The 27,959-nt window shown below is 35.5% G+C and overlaps 1 protein-coding gene across 1 annotated transcript in view; it reads left to right on the forward strand.

Annotated features, from left to right (window-relative positions):
* The window catches only part of LOC106090469 (uncharacterized), a 45,331-nt gene extending 18,191 nt beyond the window's left edge, over positions 1 to 27,140 (forward strand). Inside the window, exons 2-3 of the mRNA XM_013256653.2 lie at positions 16,435 to 16,609; positions 26,417 to 27,140. Of these exons, the coding sequence (XP_013112107.1) occupies positions 16,435 to 16,609; positions 26,417 to 26,603 (362 nt within the window). The 3' untranslated portion in view covers positions 26,604 to 27,140. The remainder of the gene's footprint in view (positions 1 to 16,434; positions 16,610 to 26,416) is intronic.
* Positions 27,141 to 27,959: the final 819 nt, after the last annotated feature.

Genomic DNA, 27,959 nt, shown 5'->3' on the forward strand with positions numbered 1-27,959 from the left:
TGTACCAAAGCAAGTAAAATGGTTCATATAAGGTTTGGCCAGGTCACCATTATGTATTTGTCAAACCTTCATTTAATGCTAAATGGGGGATTGGTTCATGTCATAAAAGTTCCAAAACGCATACAAGATTGCCAATTTAGGTGGATTTTGTGGCATGGTAGTTCCCAGACAAAAAAATGCATATTTCAAATGCAAATTTTGCCCATTAACATTCCATTAAGGAACAGGGGCAAACTTCTCACATATCAATGAGTGCAATCCGATTAAAGTTTTAAGCTCAATGATAAGGGGCCTCCTTTTTATAGCCGAGTCCGAACGGCGTGCCGCAGTGCGACACCTCTTTGGAGAGAAGTTTTACATGGCATTGTACCTCACAAATGTTGCCAGCATTAGGAAGGGAAAACCACAGCTGAAAATTTTTTTCTGATGGTCTCGCCAGGAAACGAACCCAGGCTTTCAGCGTCACAGGCGGACATACTAACCTCTGCGCTACGGTGGCCTCCCAGACAGTTTTTCAAAATTTGGATATAATATTCGTACTCTACTTCCATAAAACCTTCATTTGAGTATCATGTTATCGCGGTCAAACTATGTGACCGATAGGTCGTTTTTTTAGCATGGAATGGGTCCCCTCGATATTAACATCAGATTCGTAGTCTACACATAAAAATATTTTATATGAGTCCTTATTGTCCTAATTCGTTTACAAAATCGTTTGGATTTTTTTTTTCAGTAGTGTGGACCCAGATTCTGTAGCCAACATTTGATATCATATTCGTACTCTACACCCAAAATCCATTTCATTTAATATCCATAATGTCCCAATCGATCTGTTTGCCCGTTAGGGGTTTTTTTTCGGGGTGGGTTTCCTCCAGATACTTTGTTTACAATATTAATTTTTTTTGTTCTCTTTTTTTAGCATCCTTCCATTTGATTTACATTTTGTTTCGATCGGCCTACAGTGCGAGAGTTTTTCAGACTCTTGTCAAATACCTTCAATATGATACCAATATTGTCCCAATCGGTAAATACATCCTTTTATGTGGGTTTTGGGGTTGAGCGTTCCCCCAGATTGACCCCCATTTCGCACAAATTCATGGTTTTTGAATAACATTAGATGGAAAATAAAATGTTGCTCAAATCGGCGAACTCTACATATCAGAGTTTTTAAATTTGAGACTAGTGGGAAAATCTGCCATCTATTTGAATATTCAAAAGTCTGGTTTGGGCAAATTTCTACATTATGTGAACATTTCAGGAATATCAGTTGGGTCTATACGGAATATAGAATAAGGCAAAAAACAATTATCCAATGTCTCATTATTTCGAAAATACCGCCTTAGGTTAGGTTTATTCAGAGAACTTAAGTCCTTTGAGTCCGCCGTAGAAGAAAACAAGTAAAAGAGTACTAAGTACGACAGGGCCGAAACTAATATAGCCTTTACCATGAATCGCATTTGTCAAGTTCTTTGCCCGATATCTCTATATAGGCGAACAAAGAATAATGGATAACAATTGCAACGGTATGAAACTATGTCATGTTATGGACCAATTCACACCTCGTCCGTTAAATACTCGACTATAGTGTCCTCCCCATACTGCAAGCCATAGCATTAGCCCACGTGGCTATTACTGAAACTAAATAAGAAGTGGTCAGTGTAGCTTTTGGTATCATAAGAAGAATAGGTACGGTAGGTAATATCACGTGTAGGGCATGCGGGGAAGATGATGAGACATTGGAGCTTCTCCTATGTGATCACCTGGCTCTCGCAGCTAACAGAAAACGGCAATTAGGTGGTGACACAATACCACAATGGTATTGAAAACAGTATTGAATTTGGTTTGTGATGTTCATTCCCTTGGTCAAATTAGCTCGACTCTCTCCCCCTTTGAGAGAAAAAACAACGTTTTCGTCCATTGTGATACCACAGGAACAGAAGAAGGAAGATGCCTTCTAGTTTGTACCGTTGAACCATCCAGATCGCTTTAAAAAGCCCAATTACATCCGCTAAATCAGACAGGTTCTCAAAGAAATGAGACCCTAAGGTGGAACTCCTTCTAACTGCTAGTGCGGGACACACACACAGAAGGTGTTCTATAGTCTCTTCTTCCTCGATGTGCCTACAGCTTCTGCAAAAGTCGTTGCTGGCAACCTTCAGCCTGTCAGCATGTTTTCCGATTAGATAATGACCTGTCATGACGGACACAATATAGTAGACCTCTTCAAGTCTAGATAAGGCCACATAGTGTTGGAATGCTCACAGTCACCTCTTTGTGACCATCTATCATTCGTAGCCCTTCGGACCTGGTCCTGAAAACTTTGCTTATATGTCGCTGGAGGCATACCCACAGATTCCAGTGTCCCTTGAGTGTGTTAGGTAGTTCCTAGTCTCGCAGGCTCGTCTGATTTAGAATTCCTTGGGATATCTCTGTGGCCAACACCCAGAACAGGTGAATTTTGCACTGTTCAGCCATTTCGTTGAGAGATCTGCGACAGTCGAGGGCGGTTTTTGTGTTCAGAAATACGTTCTCCAGGGATTTAATGGCTGTCTGAGAAGATATTTAGGCCAATCTTCCTTCCTTCCTTGCAAGGATCTCTGCTTGATACACACTGCAGTGGTCGGGTATCCTTTTCGATATGACCAGTTCTAGACCCCAAAGCCCACCTGGTCGTTTAGTCTGGAACCATGCATATAGAAGTCTATGTTATTTCTGTTTCCAGGGATATCGTAGTTCCAATCGGTTTTATCAGGAATAGTGGTACAGTAATATTTATCAAAAGCGGCTCTGGTAGGGTGTAATCCACACTGCCTGGAACATCGGATATTGTATCAAGGATAACACAGTGTCTGTAGCCGCCACATGATCAATGAGAAAGCTCCCTTAACCTCACGGCAGTGGTCGCTGCAATTTGGGTAGCCACAATGTCCAGAGGCATAAGATGTAGCATTGAATTCAGTGCATCAGATGGTGTCGTCCTCAGTGCGGCTGTGATGCACAAACAAGCCATCCTTTGGATCCGCTTAAGTATTGAGCAGTAGGTGGATTTTTAAAGCGCCGTCCACCAGATCACAACACCATATAGCATAATAGGTCTGACAACTACAGTATATACCCAATGCATGACACGCGGTCTAAACCCCGAACTTTTGTCAATGGCTCTCTTGCAGGTATATAGGGCAAGAGTGGCCTTTCTTGTCCTTTCCAAAATGTTGGATTTGAAGTTCAATTTTCTGTCCAACAAAACACCCAGGTATTTTGCGCTTTCTGTGAATGGAACATTCTCTTCACCCAGATGGGAGCTTAGAGAGCAACACTTCTGTACTGACCGCTATGAAACCTCTACAGAGTGGCGTGTTGCGCGTCAATTTGTTTCAGTAATCAATAAAAATCCTTCATTTCCTGTCATGTTAATTTCCTTTGTCAAATTTGCTTGTCTCTTTCACCTTTGGGAGAGATAATAACGTAAGTAATAAATTCATTGACTCGCCATTTTGGGCACACATACTAAATTATGGATTTTACTAGTAGCTTAGATTTACTTAGTTTTTTTTTCTAGGTTACTTTTTAGTATTTAGAGCACACAATAAGCCGATTACTCAGCTTAGGTATATATATATAGTAGCATGGGCCGGATTAAAATATCCGCACCCTTTTGTCTATCTAACCTAACAAATCAAAAACTTTTCTTTGAAGCTCATAAGAACTTTGTTTTATACCCTCCACCATAGGATAGGGGTATACTAATTTCATATAGTATATATATCATATACCACAGAGGTAACTACAAAACCAATGGTTGTCCCACTTATTTATTGGCGCTGAGACCAAATTCTATTATAGTTACATATATTGTTAAAGTAAATGAAATACAAGACGTGAAACAAAGTCTTACATAATTCGTGTGGAATTTTGACCGAATTTCTTCAGAGGCCTCAAATAAAAATTAATTTTTTAAGAACCGTCTAACACCTTTAAATGGCGTTCGCTTACAAAAAAAAAAACCATCAGCCACACACAAAATGAAGAGAACACAAAAAAAGATATTCTTCTTTCGCGTGAACTACTAGCGGTACAACAAATAGTACAGTCTGCTAAAAAGCAAACACAAACTAAAACAAAAACCATTCAACGTGCTGTCCAGACATCGTTCAGAATTATGTACTCCTGGAAAAACAGTTGCTAATGATCCGACCAAAACAGAATCGAAGTTAACATATCATTCAGAATTTTTTCGAAAGACCCGTACGAAACAAGGTTGAGACAACGTTCAGAATTCGCTTCGAACTATCGGAATAAAGCTTCCCTTAGAAAGTCGAACAGAATTCGGAACGAACTCGTAAAGATTTTGTCGAAAAATTTCTGAATTTGGTCCGAATTGTCTTAAATCAGATATTTGGTACTTATAACCTCCAAATGGAAGTTGGATCAAAATCACCCCAATAGGGAACAATGGGCAGAATTCTCTCATATCAGTTCCGTTCTACCTCTCGTGTTTCTTTGAAAATTCCTATGCTGCTGACGTTATGAGTTTTGTCTCATAATTGCTTAAAGATTCTTTACTGAGTCCATAGAAGCATAGAAAAACTGGTTTCCCTTAAATCGCTATTACACGGCATGTAGATGTCTTATGACATGTCACTTTTTGTATTCACATGTTATTCAAAATGTTGGTCCAAATTTAAAGTTTTTCATTTTGCTATCACACCTGTATGTTATTTTGGTATGACATAACCTAAAATTTGAGCATAAAAATTTTTAAAGTTGTGAGAAAGCAGGTTGAATTATAAATTTGTGAAGACAATTTAATTTGGGGTTGCTTTCATTCGATGGACAACAAAAACAGCTGATTTTTTTATGTTTTTGTCAGAAGTAATGGAGAACGCTCTAATCGAAAAATTAAACATGTGCTACTTCGTTTGTATAACACGACATGTACAACTAAACATGTGCTAAATTTAACATGTCATAAGACAACTATATGCCGTGTAATAGGGCCTTTATTGTGCTTATGACGGTTCAATGTTAGAGAGTGCCGAAGACTCTCTATTTATAGTTAATAACATTGAGTATTTATTGTGATTTGATATGCAGCATTTGCTATGTTTCCATGTTAAATTGATTTCACATGGCGCTTTGATTGTCGACTGTATTCAATAATCCTACGCTTAGCAATAGTAATCAGTGTTTTCTAAGGAGGAGTTTTTGGTACCCATTTAAACATGCTCCACGTTTCTGGCACAAAGTATGGGAACACTTTATGCTGTAAATTGTTAAGAATTGACTTCAAAAATAGTTGAACAACATGATTTTAAACACAGTTGTAGTGATAAATATAACATGAGTTTTGTCGGCTGGGCGGTACATTTGCTGAGAAACCCTTTACCAAGTCTATAGCAGAATATATAAAAAATTCGCCAATTTCAAACCTGTAAACCAACAGACAGTAAATAAATTGAAAAACTTATGCAAAATTTGGAGAAGAACAAACACTTGTTAAACAAGGTCTTGTATACCTTGTACTTCGGTGCCAAAAATGTTCGTTTTATTATGAACAAATGGCTTATCACCCATACCTATAGGTTAATCAGTTAATGCTTAAAAAAGAATCCGACTCATTTCGATAGTGATTATAGTACAAAAATTTTGGTGCTATTCCCAATTTATCGACTTATCGTATTATTGCGTGCTATGTTATGACAAAATTTCAGAGTTTTTTGCCTTTGGAATATTTTTAAGCTTAAATTCAACTATCAGTTATCCAGCATCTTTGTTAAGACACCTCAGCTGGTAGTTGCCACTGAGTTAAACTGCTTTTTTAAGCACTAATTGCCGACTAGAGATTGTTCAGTATCCTGTTATTTAAATAAATTTCAGTTTTTTAATCAATTATAATTAGCGATATTTTTAAACAAATGCTGGAAAACGTGATATTTAAAGCAAATGAAAGTTAATTACATTTGATAGAACTATAACAGATAGAGGAAAAGGTCAAACCCCTTTAAAGATTATCTACCAGATCAATTAAATCAAGTTTTAATTAAACTTAATGTAGTTTTTAATAACCTAGACTTTGAATTTCAATAATGATAACCAACCCTTAGCTTTATAGATAAGCTTAAACAGATGATAGAAAAACGTGCAATACGAATGCATGAGAAATCGCAAAACAGTAGTTTAATCCTAGCCCTTTAAGAATTATTCCATTAAATGTTGTTATGTCAAACCTTAATTGGTTTTAAATGACTGGAACTTTGAATTGAAGTAAGATCAACTAACAACAGGTAATTTTAAACAGATGCTGGATCAAAGTGATAATTTTAAGGAATTTAATAACTTCGATATACTATTAAACAAATTTTCAAAATCATTAAAAATAATTTTAATAATACCCTTCCTACATTTAAAAGCTTAGACTTTGAATTTTTAAAACTAAGACCAAATACAGTTAATACGCTCTGGCTGACTCCCCTCCTTGTAGAGCATTTGAATCTTAATTGTAGTCGGGTTGTTGTTTTATTCTCTCTTTAATGTCATAATTAATTTGATGACTTTTACTTTTCATATGCAAATGAATAAGTTTGGAAGGGAGGTGGAGACGGGAGCGAGTTTCACCTCACAGATGGTCGATTTGGTTCGTAAATGGCGGGTATCACTTTCAATGAATTCATGAAACCCCATGCATAGATATTCTTCATTATGGATGGCTAGCAATAGACGGACACTGTTGTTGGCGGGCTATTGCCTTTAACAATATTATCGCGCTCGCACTTCGTCAGCCATTATTTTGTGATGTTGGAGAGGCTTCAGATTTTGTATACGAAATATTTGAATAATTTGTGCGATTTTCTTGATCTTACCAAGGTTAAAAGAGCGTTGAACTTAATCGTCGTTTTCACAATGATGAAGATCAATGAAAGCATACAAAAAAAAAACAAAGCTTTAATGTTTAGTTAGAACCATGCTCTTGGTTAACTTCAAACTATGAGTAAACGAGAGTTGTTAGTCTTTTTCAAACAGCTGTTTAACGAAAAAACCAGAACTGAGCGATAAACAAAGAAAAGAATATTATGTTTGTTAAAATTCAAAATTACAAAAACAAAATCTTTAAAAGAGTAGCCATTAATTTATTCAATTTGATTAATTAAACAAGGGGAAAATGTAGCAGTTTAGGATTTACGGTTATACAAAAATTAATATTCATGAATGAATAAATTAAATTGAAATCATAATAGAGAAAAGGCTTTTGTTTTCTGTTAGAAAAACTTATCAGAATTAAATACTTTCAAATTGTATTTTTTTAAATAAACAATATTTGTAAAAAATTTTACATTAAATTTATTATTTAATAATTATACAACAAAACCATATATCTTGCCGTCTATAATGCGTTGGAGATCAGATAAGATAACAAATAGTTGTGGAACTTTTGATTTTCATTTCCAATTATGACATAACTATTTCCACCAGAAAGGTATTTGGTATAAAGGTATAAAGGAATACAATAAAAATCTGACATTAAAGTTTATGGCAAAGGCATAGACAAAGAAAAGGTATAGATGTTAATAAAATAGCTCAAAAGTTCTCCGTTCCAAGTCGCCCGGGTTCTTCGCGCACTCACACATAAACGACTGAGAATTTGGCATTTCTCCCACCTGTTAGAGCTTTTTTGAAAATATAGTCATAAGTCTATAGATTTCCTTTTTGAAGATTTGAGCCAAAGATAAGCAAACTTAATTTTAAGGTAATCAATTTTCCAACTTCTTAAGGAAACATTTCCTTATTACGATTATTGCTTCAAAATCGCATAATTAATATCAAAAAATTTAAAACCCGTCGTGAGTTTGCAATTGCTGCAACTTTCTTAGTTTTGCGAACTTCACACCTTTGGATTCGTGACGAAAATCCCTTTTCGCAGAGGTGCTGCATTTTCAAACAAGTAAAAAGGCATTAAGTTCGGCCGGGCCGAACTTTGGATACCCACCACCTCGGGTATATATATATAAACCGCCTTTCATCAAAATTCGGTGAAAAATTCATACCTTATGTCCCATATCAGTTATATTAAAATATGTTCCGATTTGGACCAAATACTAATAAGTACAGTAGATATATCTTAAAATAAACCGATCTGAACCATATACGACACGGATGTCGAAAAGCCTAACATAAGACTTCGTAAAATTTCAGTGATATCGGATTATAAATGCGAATTTTATGGGGCCAAGACTTTAAATCGAGATATAGGTCTACATGGCAGCTATATCCAAATATGGACCAATCTGGGCAAAATTGAAGAAGGACGTCGAAGAGCCTAACTAAACTCACTGTCTCAAATTTCAGCGACATCAGAAAATAAATGCGTCTTTTATGGCCCCAAAACCTAAAACCTAGATATCGGTCTATATGGCAGCTATATCCAAATCTGGACCGATCTGTGCGATATTGCAAAAGTATGTCTAGGGGCTTAATTTAACTCACTGTCCCGAATTTCAGCGACATCGGACAATAAGGACCAAAACCTTAAATCAGGAAATCGGTCTATATGGCAGCTATATCCAAATCTGAACCGATCTGGGCCGAATTGAAGACAGATGTCGAAGAGCCTAAGACTGTGGATGTGGATTTTATTGCTCTAAGACCCTAAATCGGCGGATCGGTCCATATGGGGGCTATATCAAGGTATAGTCCGATATAGCCCATCTTCGAACTTAACATGCTTATGGACAAAAAAAGAATCTGTGCAAAATTTCAGTTCAATATCTCTATTTTTAAAGACTGTAGCGTGATTTCAACAGACAGACGGACAGACGGACGGACATGTCTAGATCGTCTTAGATTTTTACGCTGATCAAGAATATATATACTTTATAGGGTCGGAAATGGATATTTCGATGTGTTGCAAACGGAATGACAAAATGAATATATAAGAATATAAATGAATATCCGTCGGTGGTGGGTACAAAAATAGTGATTGGATAGTCATCTGTGAAATAAAATAAGAATCAATCAGCGATCGAAATTTGAAACGCATTGTGGTGTCCGTTAGTAAATAAGATATAACATTTTAAAATAGCATCTTTATTTTAAAGTTTTGCTTCTCGTTTTTATTGCTAAAAGCCTCTCATCTCATCTCTCCGGAAGTATGAAACTCACGTGGAAAGTATTTCCGAGACTAATATGGATCTGTCACCCAATTTAGACACCAAATATCTATTGGCACCCGATCAGGACAATAGGAAATCAAATGCAAGGTATTAGGCAATATAGTAAGGCTCTGGGATTCAAATTTGAGCTTAGGACGCTTCTCACTTGACAGCGATCAGGGCAATATAAGTTTTAAGTTACAGGAATTCGGCAGTGAAGTACCAGGGACGTCACTTTGAACATTGTAAGCATTCTTGCTAGGCAGAGAAATGGTTTAAGAATCTGCCATATCAATGCACAAAGCTTGATGCATAAAACAGACGAATTTGGTGATATTTTCGAAGGCTCTGACGTCGATGTTATAAGCGTATCAGAAATTCTTCTATCCCAGAAAGCCACAGGAGTTTAGAAGGGTACTCGATTTTTAGGTCAGAAAGAGAACGTCGAGGAGATGGTGTAGCAATCTTTGCAAAGAACACGAATATTGGATCAGAGATTATGTTGCAACGACTATTGCTCCATCCCAAGAAAAGTTTAAAAATACACAAGAAAAAGGGTCTGTATTTTGATAACATCGGCATATTTGTGAATAATGAAAGAATTATAATATTTTCTAGTGAAAAGAATTTCAGTGTAACCTAAAACAATGCATTGAGCTGGATAACACACGTTGGGCAGACTTTTACGAAGATCAGGACATTGTTGCCAACTCATTGTTTTACAACGTTTGACATTCGTTGCTTATTGGCCAATAATTATCTGGTACAGGCATTGGCATATGGTTGTAAAATTTTTGCTCATTGTGACTCGCAGAGTCAACCGAAATTAAATGCGTCGGAAAACTTAAATTATTTTGATTTTTGTCCGATTTGGCTGAAGTTTTAGTATTTTGTTATGACTTCCAACAATTGTGTCAAGTACGGTTTGAGTCTGTGAATAAGCTGATATAGCTCCCATATAAACTAATCTCCCGGTTTTCCGGTTTGGCTAAAATTTTGAATATGGTGTTTTGTTATGACTCTCAACAACTTTGCCAAGTACAGTCCAGTTCAGTCTATAACTAGTTATAGCTCCCAAATTTTAGCAGAATCCATTACAGTGGGTTCCCAAGATTCGGCCAGGCCGAAATTATCACGCAATATCGAAAATATCGAAAGTTTGCCAGGTCTAGTGTCAAAGATACGAAATGTTGGAACACTGCAACAGAACACAAAACAATAACAAAATATTATGATTGAAAACCATAAAATTCTTACTACTTCAATTCCATACAACCATTTTTTTTTCAGAGCTAAATCGCATATGAAATTCGCACAAAGCAATCATTACATGTTGTAGGCCTGGTGTCTTCTAACTAGATTACCTATAGTGGTCGTTAGCAATATTCCTACGTCAAAACCACACTAACTGTGTAAAGAAGTGGAAGTCTTTAGGGATTGAAAATAGTCCAAATCATTACATGTTTACACATAGCTTCCATGTAGACCGATATTATGATTTGATTTATCCAAGGTTGCCTTTAGCCAGAGGGTTTTGGCATGCTGAAGAAGGACAAATACGACAACGGATCCATATTCAATATAATACCCACTCTGGAGTTGGTCTTTGACTACCTGAATTAATAATAGCATCTTTAGGATGTGGGAGTACACAGGAAGGAAAGGAAGAATGAATTTTACGGTTAGCTCCAAAATGGAGTCGGAATAGGAATTTGATCGAATGCACTTCTTAATAACATATCCTTGATTTTGCCGGAGAGTTGTGTGGTCTTTCGGACAGAAAAACAAATATGTCCACAATCGAAGTGTTGAAGAAAAATTTTCAATCTAAATCTTAATATTTAACTGAACGGTTTGGCAGCACTCATGCACGGAAAAAAATAATTCGTTTCACATAAAGACTTCTTTTTTTTACGATAAAAATACATGTGAATTTTTGACTAACAAAAAGTTTTTTTAACCTCAACCCTTTTTAAAATGAACTAAATTTGGGAAATATTGAACATCTTATGGCGATAAAAAAATATGTGCTCGCTACGAGTTCAATAATTTCATAACAGTTACAAAATTGTTTTTACATACTATTAGTTCACTTTTACTTCCTACTGGTAAAATATGAACTTACATGCATTGAAACTAAAAGGTAAAATTATTGAAGAAAAATTGTTATTTGGAACTCTTCGTATCATCTAATTTCAGATTGGCGGACACATCTAAATACATAACACAGTTCCGCATGTCTCCCATCCCCAAGCTATCAATTGATCAGCTGTTTGAAGAAGATAAATTTAATATGAAACATTGCAATTATAAATTGAATAAAACTTTTCCTTTTGTCGCAGCCGAATATTGAATCAAGAACCTTTCGTTTACAAAGCAGATGCTCCACGCTTTCATCCACATCACTTTTATTCGAGTCTTCGACTATTTTCTTTTTTCAATATTTGCTAACAACACAAAAGCAAAACATTTTCTAACTCATTTCCATCAAAGATGGCCATGCTTTTTTCTTTAGGTTTGACATATTCTGTTTATAGATACAATGTTATCACCAGGGGAAGTGATCAAATTTAAAATAAAATAACATTTAGCCAAAGAAATGTAAAAGTTTTTTGACACAGAGTATGTGTTTCTGCTTCTCAAATTATGTCCCACATTATTCCGCGTGTTTGTGGAGTTGACAATGCCACAGTCAGCAAATTCAATTTTAGTGCAACACTAACTAACAGTTATTAAATTATGCTTACTTCCGAGCATGTTATTGTGAACTCAAGAAATACAAATTGTAAACATATTAATTACATATGTATGTATATTGAACAAAAATTCCAAATTTCTTTGAGTAGTTCATTTCGTAAAATTTCAGAAGAGGCATCGTCGACGGCAATATGCCTTTACCCATGCTTGGTAAAATGCTTGCTTATTCGAAGCAAGCTTATGCATGAAAAGTTAGTTTTATATGTACAAAGTGAATTTTCTAACGCCTTACGAATTTTTAATTAAACGTGAGTAAAGATCATCAACTAACATGTACCATGTAATCAACTCATATATACGAGAAAACATAAAAATTATTCGGGTTTCAATTAGATTTTCTTTATTTATAAATTAATTTAACGTCATGCTTATGTATATTCTTTTTATACCCACCACCATAGGATGAGGGTATACTAATTTCGTCATTATGTTTTTAACACATTGAAGTATTGATTTGAGACCCAACAATAAATATATATTTTTGATAGTCTTGACATTCTAAGTCATTTTAGCCGTGTCCGTCCGTCTGTCCGTAAGTCGAAAGCATACTAAAATTCAAATACTTCTTATTGGTGTATTTCTGTTGGGATTGTAAATGGGCTATATCGGACCAGGTTTGATGTAAACCGATCCTGGACCTTGACTTTTTGAGCTTCTACAGGCCGCAATTCTTTTCCAATCTGTCTGCAATTCTGCATGAGGTGTATGGTCAAAATCGGTTCATAAGCTGATAAAGCTACCATATCAACCGATCTCCGATCTTGACTTCTTTAATCTCTAGAGGGCGATTATTATCCTATTTGGCTGAAATTTTGCAAGAAATAGTTTGTTTTGACCTCCAACAAAAGTGCCAAGTATGGTCCAAATCGGTTCAAAAACCAATCTCATTTGCTGAAATTTTGTGCAACGACTTTTTCCATGACCTTAAACATTAGTGTTGAATATGGTCTGAATCAGTCCATGTTGTTGTTGTAGCCACATTTTCATGTGGAGGTGGCGATCCTCGTCAAGCTCCTGTAGCTCGTTCCGGTCCAAAGGACCGATCGCAGCGGGAACATGATGGCCATTGGTTATTTAAAGGTGCGAATAACTCGCCTGTCATCTTAGGCAGTCAGCATTTGTGCAAGAGCCGGTGCTGCCGGTCTCTCGATACTTCTGAGACTTTAAGCTCGATACTTCTGATTATCCGCTACTGGCGTTGCAGCTACTCCGTATAGAGAATTCCACTATCCGCAACCTGTGGACGGGCTCGGTAGCTCGGAGCTTAGCTTCTCGTGACAGCAATGAACACCACACAGAGCGGACCTCAATGTTCCAGCCTGTGTGGTGCTCACAGCTATCCCATGCCGTCTATAACCTGATATAGTGAACATAACTTTTTAACTTTTTGTTTGACTTCATGCGTTAACTCTCATTAAAAGAGTTTTTTTTGTAGTTATTTATTCCATTAAGACTTTTTTTTAAATAATTAAGAGATTTTTTGATGATTATAGGTATTTTGCTTGCCTTTTTTAATTAGGTGATTTTTTTTTCAATATCTTAAAATAAAATTTTAAAGTCTGTCAGAATTAAATATTGTTAATTCATGTTTTCACGGGAAAAATGCAAAATTTCCGGATTTCTCGGCTCGGGAATTTTCTGAGAAAAACCCTAACCGCAATACGTCCACTCACCTTAGATTGTTAAATGCGTTTTAGACGTCTAGCGTTGCCAATAGGATGATGGGTGTGCAACGAGGGTTCAGCCGTTGACTCGCTTCCACAACCTCAAATATGTTCTTTAGGGTCCCCATTGTCGACTTTCTTGTTGCCGTCTCGAGAGTCCTTCTCCTGCGACGATTGCCTCCGCGAGTCTAGGCTTTATTAAACGCTTCATAACTTCTGCTGGAACTCCGTCGGGGCCGGGCACCTTTTCGCTGTAAGGGCTAAGTGCTCTGAGTTAGGTCAACCCCAATGTTTTCGTCGTTTGGTCTTGCATCGTGTTCAGGGAATAGGGTTGTTACAATATTCCGCATTTTTTTATTATCCATCTTCGTATTTCGGATTTTCATTCCAAGCTTTGCCATTACGACCTTGTATTCAAATCCCCGGGGATCTTTGGTGGTGGTCAAATCCCCGGGGATCTTTGGTGCACTATCGCCTTTATCGCATGCAATAACGTCTGTGTTTATTCTCGGCCCCTTAATCCTTGCCAGTGCATTATCACATCCCTTAGCAATAAAGGAGATGATGCGATTTTCTTTAATTTGGGGCATTGCCGCTGGGTTCAGATTCCTGCGTATATCGGTCGATCTCGGCAAGGAACAGAGATGGTTCTAGCTTGTTCACATTCCAGTTGCAAATTGCTTGCCTACATCATTTTTCTGGCATAGCTTCTCTGGATCGAAAAGAGAAGTCGATGTACTGGGTGTTGTTGTTGTAGCCACATTTGCATGTGGAGATGGCGATCCTCGTCAAGCTCTTATAAGCGAGCAAACTCATTCCGGACTATACGTCCGATCACCCCGGGAACATGAGAGCCATTGGTTATTTAAAGGCGCCACTAACTCGCCTTGTCATATCAAGAATCATAGGCACTCAGTATTTAAGTAAGAGTCGGTGCCATTCGGCCTCTCATTGAGACTCTCCACTCCATAGCGCTGATTGTCCACGATTGCAGTTGCACCTACTCCGTATGGAGCATTCCACTATCCGCAACCTGTAGAAGCGCCCGGTAGCTCCCAGCTAAGCTTTTCGTGATAACGAAAAACACCACACAAATTGGAGCTCAAAGTCCCAGCCTGTGTGATGCTCATAGTTATCCAGTGCCGGGTCGATGTACTGGTGATCACTTGCAGTGTATGTCTGCCTGCCAGTTGTCGATCCTATCTGCGATTCTCTCTGACAAAAGTATTATGTCGGCAATTGTGCCTTCACATTCGTGGCGTCTGAATGTAGGATCGCTCCCGTCCTTGCTGCCATCTGCAATGTCATTTTACCTCTTGATTTGGTCAATTGTTGGCCCCACTCTACTGCTCGGGAGTTTAAGGCGCCTGCCACTATATGGTTGTCCTCAGCCCCGATGATATAATAGGAATTCATCAATAGCATCGCTGGGGGTAAGGTAACAACCAAACAGCATAAAATCTATAAGCTTTACCCACACGAATCCCTTACCCTTTCCACTTTTTATGGGCTGAATAGTACTGCTGGTTAGAATCCATATAGCAGTACTTTTAGTTCCATCTTCGATCAAGAACTCTTGGGTAATTTCTCTAGTTTGCTCGCTTGGTAACTTTTGATTTGAAATACGTTTTCCCCACTTTTGTGAGCATTATGTAAAACTACGCAATTTTCCTTCTCACTTTTTCTTTTATAAATTAACAATTTAGCTTGAGTGTTTAAATCCATTTTTAACACCATAAAACTCCATTTTAGGCATTTTTTTTGTCATTCATTATTTTTGCTTAATTGCGGGTGCGTTTAATACATTTCCTACCCAATTTCATTGACAAATTTGAAAATATTTACTAAGCACTTTTTTGTAAAGCAAGCAATGTTTGAAGAGTAAGCAAAATTTTATTGTGAATTCATGGCAATAAGCATGAAGGTTAAGAACCACCATATAATAATAAATGATAAGCTTAATTTTTTTAAGAAGGTCATTTTGATTTTGGTAAAAAACCATTATTGCATAAATAAAATATGTTGTTTTGCTGTATTATTTTCCTATGTAGGGAAAGAACCTAATTGCTAAATATATGAAGCTTGCATTGAGCACAATTTGAGTGATTCCTGGGCTGTCTTTATGCCAGAGTAAAGGCTAAGTGCAAAAGATTAATGATTAAATTGTTTACCTAAGAAACCTTTTGCTTATGAATCGTTTTCCGGAATGTGGTTTTCCAACTTTGAGCTGTTTAATCACAAACAACAAATATAAGCGCAATTTTACAATGTCGATCATAAATACGTGCAGATAAATTAAATTGTAGAGGTTAATAACTTTTATAGCAGGGGAAGTATTTATATTACCAAAACTGATGTGTGAACCGGTTTTAAATATGAAAACTTCCAGTCTATATTTGTTCTAAACTTAATAAAATAATTTACATATTTCCCATGCCCATAAAACAATCTCTTATATCATATTTGAAAAAGAAAAAAATAAATACAGCTGGACATTGTGTAAGCAGTTGCTTTTTTTCATTCTACAGCAAAAACCTTTCAACATTTCAAAACCTTGTTGTTTATTTAAGACTTTATTGAAACAATTTGAGTTTGTATCCATGCAAATATCATAAAACCTAAACTTGAGCAATGTTATACAAGTTTTGGTTTCTGAATAAACTTTGGAATAATTTTTGTTTTGCCGCACCACGTCAAGAATAACCTTCAGTTTGTTTTTCACTTATGTCGCTGAAACTTTCAAAGAGTGTTCTCCAATTTGTTTAAAACTTGAATTGCCTTATCAATATTTCCAATAATGCTGTTTCTTAGAAAATGTTGTTATTCACATGCTTTCGTTTTGTTGTTTTTTTAATTTTTCTTTCTAGTTCCCGATTTGACTGATTTATCCGCTGATGCTTTGCAGCATAAGCGAAACTCTATGAAAACTGAATTATCAGATTCCATCAAAGATTCTTGCCTTCCAAAGATGCTGTGCGAAATGGCAGCTAAACCAGAATACACATTAACGGAGAAGGAAAAGGATCTAATGAATTTAATAAGGTAAACATAACCAATTGAAGGGATTATAATTTAAATAAAAAAGTATAAGCAGACATGAAAAGAGTCTTTTATTCTCTTTACAAGTCATAGAATGCAATAAAGTCTTTACTAATTATGACATATAGTGTGATTTAAACATACAGAACTCGATAACATGAAATCATTCTAGTTTAAAAGAAAAAGAGTAAAAGCGTGCTAAGTTCGGTCGGGTCGAATCTTGGGAACCCACCACCATGGATTCTACTAAAAATTTATAGAAAATAAATTTAGTTGAAAGGTATAATTTTATTTTACATACCAAACTTCTGTCAAACAAGCAAACATTAAAGCTTCTAGAAACGGAACAAGGATGATTGAGAAACCGGTTTATCTGGGAGCAATATCAGGTTATAGACTGAGTTGGGCCATATTTGGCACAGTTATTGAAAGTTGTAACAGAACACCGCACGCTCAATTGCCCCTACAAGCCAAAATTGCGGCTTGTAAGGGCTGAAGAAGGAAAATCGGTTTATATGGGAGCTATATAAGGTTATAGATCGCTTTAGACCGTACTAGGAACAGTTGTTGGAAGTCATAACAGAACACTCTGTGCAAAATTTCAGCAAAATCTCACAAAATTTGCGGCTTCCAGGGGCTCAAAAATTTAAATCGGGATATAGGTTTATATGGGGTTAAAAACCGATTTGGTTCGTACTATGCACAGTTGTTGAAGGTCTTAACAGAACACCACGTGCTCAATTTCAGCCAAATCGGACAAAAATTACGGCTTGTAAGGGCTCAATAAGAAAATCGGGAGATCGGTTCATATGGGAACTATTATAGCAGTAGTTCTACTATTACAGCAGTAGTACTGCAATTTCAGAGTAGCAGGCTTACTACTGAAAACTCTGTTGACCGTGACTGCGCCTCAAATGGTCCATCCGCTTAGTCCAATTTTGGCATACTCTTTCCAACATTTCGTCCGGTATTTCACGAATAAATGCTTCAATATTGTCTTCCAATTTGTCAATTGAAGCGGTCTTGTCTGTATATACATGAGCTTTAACATAGCCCCACAAAAAATAGTTTAAAGGCGTTAAATCGCACGATCTAGGCGGCAAATTGACCTGTCCCGAATGTGAAATAAAATATTCTTCGAACTCGCCTCTCAATAAATCCATTGTTACGCGTGCTGTGTGGCATGTGGCACCGTCTTGTTGAAACCACATGCCATGCAAGTCAAGCTCCTGCATTTTAGATAAAACAAGTTGGATATCATCTCACGATAGCGTTAACCATTCACAGTTACTTAATTCCACCAGCCCATAAACTTCACCAAACTGTGACTTTTTCTGGATGTATAGGTAGCTCTTGGAATGTTTTTGGCTGATCTTCACTCCAAAATCGACAATTCTGCTTATTTTCGTATCCATTGAGCCAAAAATGAGCTTCGTCCATAAAATGGTGATGAAATTTCTTAACGGAGCACGCATTTGGATAATAAAATTCAAAAATTTTGCAAGCGTTATTCATTTGTAGGACGATTCATGGTTAAATTATAGACCAAACTGAAAATGCTTGGCAGTGAAACAAAATACAAAACGTGCGTGTGCTGTTTAAACCAGTATTGGCAAAGAGATAATAGCTAAAAAATCACCCTTTATATACATCGTCCGATTCACTTTTTAAAGGTCCTAGTAAATAAAATTTTGCACAGGTTTGGTCGAAATTTTATACGCATTCTTTTAGAAATTTATCCTATTCACTTTTATAACGTAGGTATAAGGTATTACACAGTCGACACTTTCCGACTTTTACCCTACCTTACTTGTTCACGGATCGGAGATGCAAATGGAAAAGGAAAGCCAAAGATAACAACACACACCAACCACTATGGGACGCGTTTCGTCTTTGGTTAGAAGACTTTTCAACCATATTAGGTGTGATGGCTTTATGGGCCGTGCGTTGGAATATTGTATTTGAATCGTATTAATAGCGAAAACGCATCTATGATACAATTAACCACACTCGACAACCCTGTCTATTAGCTGTACTTTTCCTAATGCATGTATTTTTGTGTAATGACAGACATGCTCGAAAATTTTGAGCTTTGTACCAAATTTGAGTTTTTTCTCACTCACAGCTTTAAAGGCTATGCGAATTAACATTTTAAACATAGTGGTCACCATTTGAGTGAATGAGTCGGTGACACCCATTCATTCGTTTAGGTTTCACAAAAGTTACTGATCTTGGGAGACAATTACATAGTATTACATTGTCGACACTTCCCGACTTTTGTCCCACCTTACTTGTGCACTTATTAATCCTTTAACCACTAACCCAAAAACTTGCAAATCCGAGCCATAAAATCCAGCAAAATGGCAAACAAACAAATATTCTAATTTACTCCATAATACCAGCGAGCGTTTTTATCACTCTTATTCGCATGCATGACAAAAATTACAGTTGCTGGTTTATTCGATTCGTTCAATCGTTTCTTCATTCAAACGCGTTTAAAGGTCGCTAAATCGATTTCTTTCGAGTACACAACGAATGAACGACAAAAATAAAATAAGTGGTCTACACTCATAGCAAAAAATTTGCTGAAAATTGCAAACACTGTCTGCTGAATATTAGTAGTTAATTTTGCCGCTATTGTAGCAGTACTTCTGCAATTTCAGAGCAGCTGGATTACTGCTGAAAAGTCTGTTTTTTGATAAAAATGACTGCTGCTGCTTAATTATGAAGCGGATGTTAGAAGAAAATATAAAATAAAAATATAAATGTGTGTTTCAATGGATGTTTAAAATCACAACTGAATGTCATTTACACATTAGTACACTCATAGAAAAAAGTTTGCTGAAAATAGCAAACACTGTCTGCCGAATATAAGTAGATAATTTTGCTGCTATTGTATCAGTAGGTTTGTTTTTACAGCAGTAGTTCTGCAATTTCAGAGCAGCAGGCTTACTGCTGAAAAGTCTGTTGTTTGCTGAAAATGACTGAAGAAACAAGTAAGAGCGTGCTAATTTCGGCCGGCCGAATTTTCAGAACCCCCACCTTGGATTCTGCTAAAAATGTATGCAACATAAATTTAGTTGAAGGCCATAATTTTATTCTACATACCAAACTTCCGTCGAACCAGCAAAAATTAAAGCTCTAGGAACCGAATAAGGATGATCGGGAAACCGGTTTACATGGAAGCTATATCAGGTCAGGACTAATTTGGACCTTATTTGGCACAGTGTTTGGAAGTCGTCACAGAACACCGCTTGAAAATTTCAGCCAATTTGGAAAAAAATGCGGCTTGTAAGGGATAAAGATATCAAATCGGGAGATTGGTTTTCATGGGAGCGATATCAGGTTATGGACCGATTCGAACCGTACTTGGCACAGTTGTTGGAAGTCATAACGGAACACCACATGCAAAATTTCACCCAAATCAAAAAAAAAAAAAAAAAAAGGAAAGGCAAAAGTCGGGCGAATACCGTACACACAGAGTATACGTAATACTTTTAATATATATCACTTATATCCAAATTTTGTCAAACTTTAATTTTGCATACATATTGAAATATCAAATAGAACCTTCTACGATTTTTTTACGATGCTACGAAAATTGTGGCTTCTACTGGCTTAAAAGTCGAAACGTATAAATGGGAGTTTTATCTTAATCTGATTCGATGTTGATGAAATGCATACGAATTGGGATGTCAATTAAAACATCTCATGAAAATTTTCTACCGATCGGACCAAAATTGTAGCTACTACATCCTCAAAAGTCGAAACGCATGAAAGATATATATGCAAACTTTACCTAAATCTGGTTCGATTTTGATGAAATTTTTTGCATGTAGTGCGACGTCAAATAAAACATCTCCTTGAAAATTTTTTAAGGATGGGGCCAAAATTGTTGCTGCTACTGCTTTAAGGGGGCATAGATGAAATATATATATATATACCTGCCAAATTTAGTAAAGATTGGACCAAAATTGTGCCTTTTACAGCCTTAATAGGTCAAATCGGATGAAAGTTATATGCGGGAGCTATATCTAAATCTGAACCGATTAAGACGTATTAAGACGTCACACGAAACATATCATGCCAAATTTTGTAAGGATCGAACCAAAATTGTGGATTCTACAGCTTAAAAAGGGCACATCGGAAGAAAGATATATATGGATGCTATATCTAAATCTGGACCGTTTTTTTCAAAATCAATAGCGTTCGTCCTCGTACCAAAAAAGAGACTTATGAAAAATTTTGTGCAAATCGGACAACAAATGCGACATGTGCCTTGATTACAAGAATACATGGACATAGCTAAATCCAATCAGGAAGTGATTCTAAGCCGATCCGTATACTTATCGATGGGTCTAGCTCTTCTCCATCTTAGCTTTGCAAACAAATGCACAAATCTATAATACCCTGTACCACAGTGGTGGTACCTATATCAGGTTATTGACCGATTTGAACCGTACTAGCCACAGTTGTTAGAAGTTATAACAGAACACTACATGCAAAATGTCAGCCAAATCGGAGAAAACTTGCGGCTTCCAGGGGCTCAAGAAGTCAAATATGGGAGCTATATCAGGTTATAGACCGATTTCGACCATACTAGGCACAGTTGTTGGAAGTTGTAACAGCACATTGCATGCAAAATTTCAGCCAAATGGGACAAAAATTTGCGCCTTCCAGGGACTCAAGAAATCAAATCGATCGGTTTATATGGGAGCTATTTACAAAGTAACAATTTGACACACACACAATTTTTTGTCTACTCAACTCGTCTTGAAAGTTTAAATCAATTATTATTTATTTGTGGGTTCGATTCCAACCAGAGGCTTTGATCTGTCGCTGGTGTGGTGTCATAATGGACTGAAAGTGAGTCTGTAAAAGACTGCCAGACTGACCTAATATATGCATATACATACTACCATCTACGATTCCTTTAAGCCAAGTAAAAAACATCTGTGATTTTATCTGAAAAGATTTAACATGTAATAGCGTGCTAATTCCTTCGAAACTTAGTGTGCTTTCGACAGACGGACGGACATGGCTAGATCGACTTAAAATTTGACAACGATCAAGAATATACATACTTTATGGAGTCTTAGACGCATATTTCGAGGTGTTACAAACGGAATGACGAAAAACATAGTTATTTAGTCCGTTTTGTTGAATATTAAAATATACCATCATTCTACATATAATGGTGCATAACTTAAACCTTTCATTCGGAAATTTTACCTTTACTTCCTATATGTTGCCACGCAAGTAATCTATGAGTAGCATTTTAAAGGCATTGGACTTTCAAAACCTGTCTTAAACCACTTAAAATGTTTTTTCCCACTCATGTACTTAGATTAAAATCTACACCTGGTTCTTACACAAGCCCAACTAGAGTACATTTCATTTTCATTTTTGATAGAGAAGCAAAAACACCTGTTGTTAAGTATGCATTTGCTAGGAAATGAAATTTCCAGTGATCCATTATAAGCTGTTACTAAGATTAATGAATTAAAAAATAAATATATACAAGAATATATACATTAATTGAATAAAGATACAGCTTGGTAATACAGAATTCAATTAAAAAAAATTAATACAATTTACCTCATACGAATAACTGAATGTCTACAATGAAAAATAAATTGTCCTAATGCCACATTTAGTAACGTTAGGTAAAAAGATAACTTTTTTAATAACTTTATATAGTATTCTATGGTTATAATGTGTTTTTGGTTTACAATATATCTATTTTATTCTCTTTTTTATTCTTATATAATGTAATAACATTTGAATGCACTTATATTGTAACTACAAAACAATGAACAAGAGTTTATTGACACACAAAATTGATTTTAATTAAATGAAATCCCTGACTAAAATGCACATCACTTGAATAACAAATTTCAGCGCTACAGAATTTTTTGGTTTCAATGCAATATTAATTTTCAATGCAATAAATGTCATCAAAATCGAACCAGATTTAGGTAAAGTTTCCATAAAGATCTTTTATGCGTTTCGACTTTTAAGGCTGCAGTAACTACAATTTTGGTCCGATCGGTACAAAATTTTTCATGAGATGTTTTAATTGACATCCCAATACGTGTGCATTTCATCAACATCGAATCAGATGTTTCGACTTTTATACGTTTCGACTTTTAAGGCTGTAGAAGCCACAATTTTCGTAGCATCGTAAGAAAATCGTAGAAGGTTCTACTTGATATTTCAATAGGTATGCAGTCTGCAAGTCTGACTAAATTTGGATATAAGTGATATATATTGGGTTGCCCAAAAAGTAATTGCGGATTTTTCATAAAGTCGGCGTTGAAAAATTTTTTCACAGCTTGTGACTCTGTAATTGCATTCTTTCTTCTGTCAGTTATCAGCTGTTACTTTTAGTTTGCTTTAGAAAAAAACGTGTAAAAAAAGTATATTTGATTAAAGTTCATTCTAAGTTTAATTAAAAATGCATTTACTTTCTTTTAAAAAATCCGCAATTACTTTTTGGGCAACCCAATATTAAAAGTATTACGTGTACTCGGTAGTGTAGGGTTTTATATAGTCGGCTCCACCCGACTTCTGCCTTTCCTTACTGGTTTAATATTTGTTTTGTTATGATTAAATGCAAAATATTGCTTTTTTTATCAAGTAGATATTAAGTCGTGTGCTTAAAATGCCATACCACCCTGCAAGCAATCCTCTTGCTTATTTAGTTTTCTGAAAATGTGCCCCAATTTGTTGGTTTTGTAGTGAATTGAATACATTTAACCCCAAAATAGTAATATAAGGCCCGAAAGTAAAATGAAAATATACCCCCTAAAATCGGATATTGTCCGTCTGCAGACCATTGGGTAATCTGTTTCTATTATAAATAGAACAAAAAAACAGCATTTGACTGGTTAGATCGCGATTTCGTTTGGAACCACCGAAACTCGTCGATGCTCTTACTATTATTTGCGCCCCAATTTAATTTGAACAAGGGAAAGCGTACGAAGTTCGGCCGGGCCGAATCTTGGTAACCCACCAGCACGGATTGTGCTAAAAATTTCTACAATATCAAAAATTATACAAAATAAAATCGGACAAAAATTTCGGATTCCAGGCGCTCAAGTGTCAAGTCAAATCGGGAGATCGGTTTATATGGGAGCTATATCCAAATCTGAAACGATATGGCGCATTTGCAATCCGCAACGAATTCATCAATAGTAAGTATCTGTGCAAAATTTAATGCGGCTAGCTTTACGCGTTCGACCCTATCGTTATTCGACAGACGGACATGGCTATAGCGACTCAGAACGTCGATCAAATGTATATATATATATATATATATATATATATATATATATATATATATATATATATATATATATATATATATATATATATATATATATATATATATATATATATATATATATATATATATATATATATATATATATATATATATATATATAGTTATATATATTATGGGGTCTTAGACGAATATTTCGAGGTGTTTCAAACGGAATGACTACATTAGTAAAGATGTGGATTTATTTGAGGAAAACGTTAATTGACACCAATGGCTGCTTCAAAAAAGGTCCTAAAAAGAAAAAACAGGTACCAAAATGTTGTTGTTGTTCTCCATACACCTGTTTGGGTCATATTTTTGTTTTTTTGGATATGGGGTGCAATTTCGTGGGATAAACTTCATGCCACAAGTTTCAACAAGTTAGCTATAGGACTTATTCAAGTCACAGAATTCGTATAAGCTGCAGTTGTATTTGACAAAATTAGCTAATTTTTGTGCTCAAAAAGTTTAGCCCGCCCACAGATAAATGGACTTTTCCATAGGTCATTTAAAGTAAATAAAATTTAAGGCAATTTTTAAAACACAAAAAATGGTCATACTTATACTATTTTCTAACATTGATTTATGAAAACTCGTATTTCATTTAATGAGAGTGATTTTGTTTTTAATTTGTTTTGATATTTGTTTAATATTGGGTTGCCCAAAAAGTAATTGCGGATTTTTCATATAGTCGGCGTTGACAAATTTTTTCAAAGCGTGTGACTCTGTAATTGCGTTCGTTCTTTTGTCAGTTATCAGCTGTTACTTTTAGCTTGCTTTAGAAAAAAGTGTAAAAAAGTATATTTGATTAAAGTTCATTCTAAGTTTTATTAAAAATGCATTTACTTTCCTTTCAAAAATCCGCAATTACTTTTTGGGCAACCCAATATTAAACAAATATCAAAACAAATTAAAAACAAAATCACTCTCATTGAATGATATACGAGTTTTCATAAATCAAGCTCGAACCTTATCAAGATCCCCATTCATCTTCAATGTTCACACTTTTATTACAATTGCTAGATGGCCTATGTTAAATCACTTTGTATAATTGTTTTAACATTTTTATTTAATTTCCCGCCATAATGCCGGTTGACTACATTGACTATCTCGCACTTGAATAGAAGGTAATTGAGGTTTGAGTTCGCTTTTAATTGCTATAAAAGTGATGAACACAAATTGTATACTTAGAATACTAAATATGACATCTAAAATGACTTCAATAGAAAACACACTGAGAGAAAAATATAGAAAATGCAAATGTACGCAGAAAACAAAGCAATTATGTTTGCGAAAGCAGAGTCTTTTACTCTATTATCTATGGATCACATTCGTCAGTGGCATTCGGTAAAAAAAATACTAATTGAATAATCGGTACCCCGATATAAATTCTTGAGACCATAGAATTGATCCCAATTTGATTGTTAACAAATAATTCAAATACAAACTGAGTTAATAGGGGTAAATTTTTAGCAGAACGCACTTCTGGTGGTTCAAATGAACTTATCATCAACCCTAGATGTCTAAGTCTTCTGTCTATTGCGTTCTGCAACTTCCGTGTCTCTTCGACCAAAATGAACACGATAACACGATTTTCAACAAAATTTGTTAGTCTCTAAATAATATTTTTGTTATGTGTATTTTTTAATGATATGTTATATAATGTATTTTTTTATTCTTACGTCTATAGATACATATATCTTCATAGACTAATTTAAACACACATATATGCAAACAACATTGATATTTAACTAGGATTTAAGTGCAGTATAATTTTTATAAGTTGGGTTTGATAGCTGCCATATAAACCGATCTTTGGTATTGACTTCTTGAGCCTCTAGAAGGCCCAATTTTCGTTCGATTTGACTGAAAAAGAAAAAAACTGTAAAATTTAATGATCTCTCTCCTGGCAGAGCCCGGCCAGGATTCGAACTTGGGCACACGCAGCAACAGCGTGAACTATAGTAATCAGCTCAAAATTTAAGTACACTAGCGGGTACCCCATCAGGGCCTGGTTTAAAAGAGCATTTTAGAGCTTTCAAGTTCTTAGAAACGGTATTCGAGGCATACTTATTAAAGAGGATTGAAGAATCTCGTACGGATATTCAGAATTGATATCCTACGTTTTATCAGAATATGTCGAGGCAAAAAAGTTTGCGAACATGTTACAAATTTCTTTATTTCCTTCGGCGATTGGTCAACTATGTTAAAGGTTTTTAGGAAGAATGCAATATCATCGCTTCGAATTAACAAATTTATATTTTTTTTTTGGATTTGATTTTACTCGTTGCTTCATGGAGCATAAATAATAACGGTAGACAATATTATTTTCGGTATTATATTCCGACCTAGAAACACAAATCTAGATTTTTTTTGTCGTAAAATTTTAACATAAAGAAAAAAACCAGTGATCGGAATTTAGACAAAAGGAATTTAATTACATAGAAAAAAAATTCTAATCATTTTTCTTATTTCGTTTATTTCAGATCATCCGCAATGTCTTTGGCCATGAATGGCTCGCCCAGTAAATGGCATTTTGCAGCCCATATGGGAGAATTGTTACGATATACCGGTGATAGCATGAGTGGACCCATAGGTTGTGCCAATCTGTGGCCCAACTGTCCCATTAGTTCAAAGAAATTAATGAAACTATCCTATAAAGTGAAGCTGTAAGTGCTCAAACCATGGAAATCTCAAACAAATGGAAATGTCATTTGGAAAGCAAAAGCAAAAAAGGAAAATGTGATTTAAAGTCGCATAATTGACCGAAAAGCCCTCAAAACCTTAAGCGCAAAAACGTTCATAACTAACTCAAGAGAACCAGTTGCGGAAAAGTTCTTTCCAGAGCCATTTTTGATTAATAACCAAGTCAGCTCGTACCCATTCTTCACACCACTTCATTTGAATTTTGTCAAGTAAATTGTTTTCATTGCTTTCCCCTAAAATCCATTCATACTTCATAGGACTTTAATGTCTGCGAATAATTTTGCGGGTTTTCATTAATTTATGCGTATTTTAATTGTAAATATTTTTTAAGTTTTAGCTTAATTTTGGCAAAAAATTAAAGCCGCTATTGCGAATGAAATTAGAATTTTTTGCACACTAGTCTAAACTGCTTTTGGCTACTTAAATCGAGTTATTATTAAGTGGTCTTAATTTTTTTGTATGTATGTAAATACATTTTTATCGAGACTTTTATTTTATAAAAAAGCGTGAATATTAACTATTGTTAACTATTGTTTTGTAAATAAAGAATAATAATAAGAACGATAATAATATACAATAAAAAACAGATTTTTTTGATATTTCAAAGGGAAGCCAGAAAACCAAGGTTAGCCTTTGTAGCTACTATACGAGGGCTGCTGGAGGCAACCGTGGCTCAAAGGTTTACATGTCTATTAGATAAAGAAGCGGTGGTTATCCCCTTATCAATGCAGGCTACATTTGTGAGGTATCCTGCCACTCTAACTATGCGGCACGCTGCTCGCACTCGGCATAAAGAATGAGGCCCCTTATCATTGAGCTTAAATTTTATTCGATCGCGATGCTTTAAGATACAGTTATAAGATCGAGGTGAATCGTGAATCTGTGCATATGAGCCCAAAACAAAACAATAATAAATTTCCCTAAATCGTTTTTTAGATGGTTTGATAAGGTTACCACATTTGTTTTTTTTTTTTTTGTAAATATTCACTAGATGAAAAAAAAGTTATAGCGAAACGAACACTTTTCATCAATATTTTCCTCTTATTTTTTGTATATGAAGTTTCACCGCGAAAACCGAATATAGTACCAACCTTTAGGAGAAATTCGAAAAATGAACAAAGGAAGACGAATTATTGTTCACCATGACAATACCAGCACACACACATCGGCTTAAACCACCGCTTTTTTGACCGGCCAAAACGTCGAATTGATTGGTCATACGCCGTACAGCCCTGACTTGGCAGCCAATGATTTCTTTTTATTTCCGCACATAATGTTAAAAATGTGGGGTCAATGAGTTTCGTCGCCAGAAAATGCTGTTAA

Source organism: Stomoxys calcitrans, chromosome 1 (genome assembly GCF_963082655.1).
Source record: "Stomoxys calcitrans chromosome 1, idStoCalc2.1, whole genome shotgun sequence".
In the NCBI taxonomy this organism is placed as follows: domain Eukaryota; kingdom Metazoa; phylum Arthropoda; class Insecta; order Diptera; family Muscidae; genus Stomoxys; species Stomoxys calcitrans.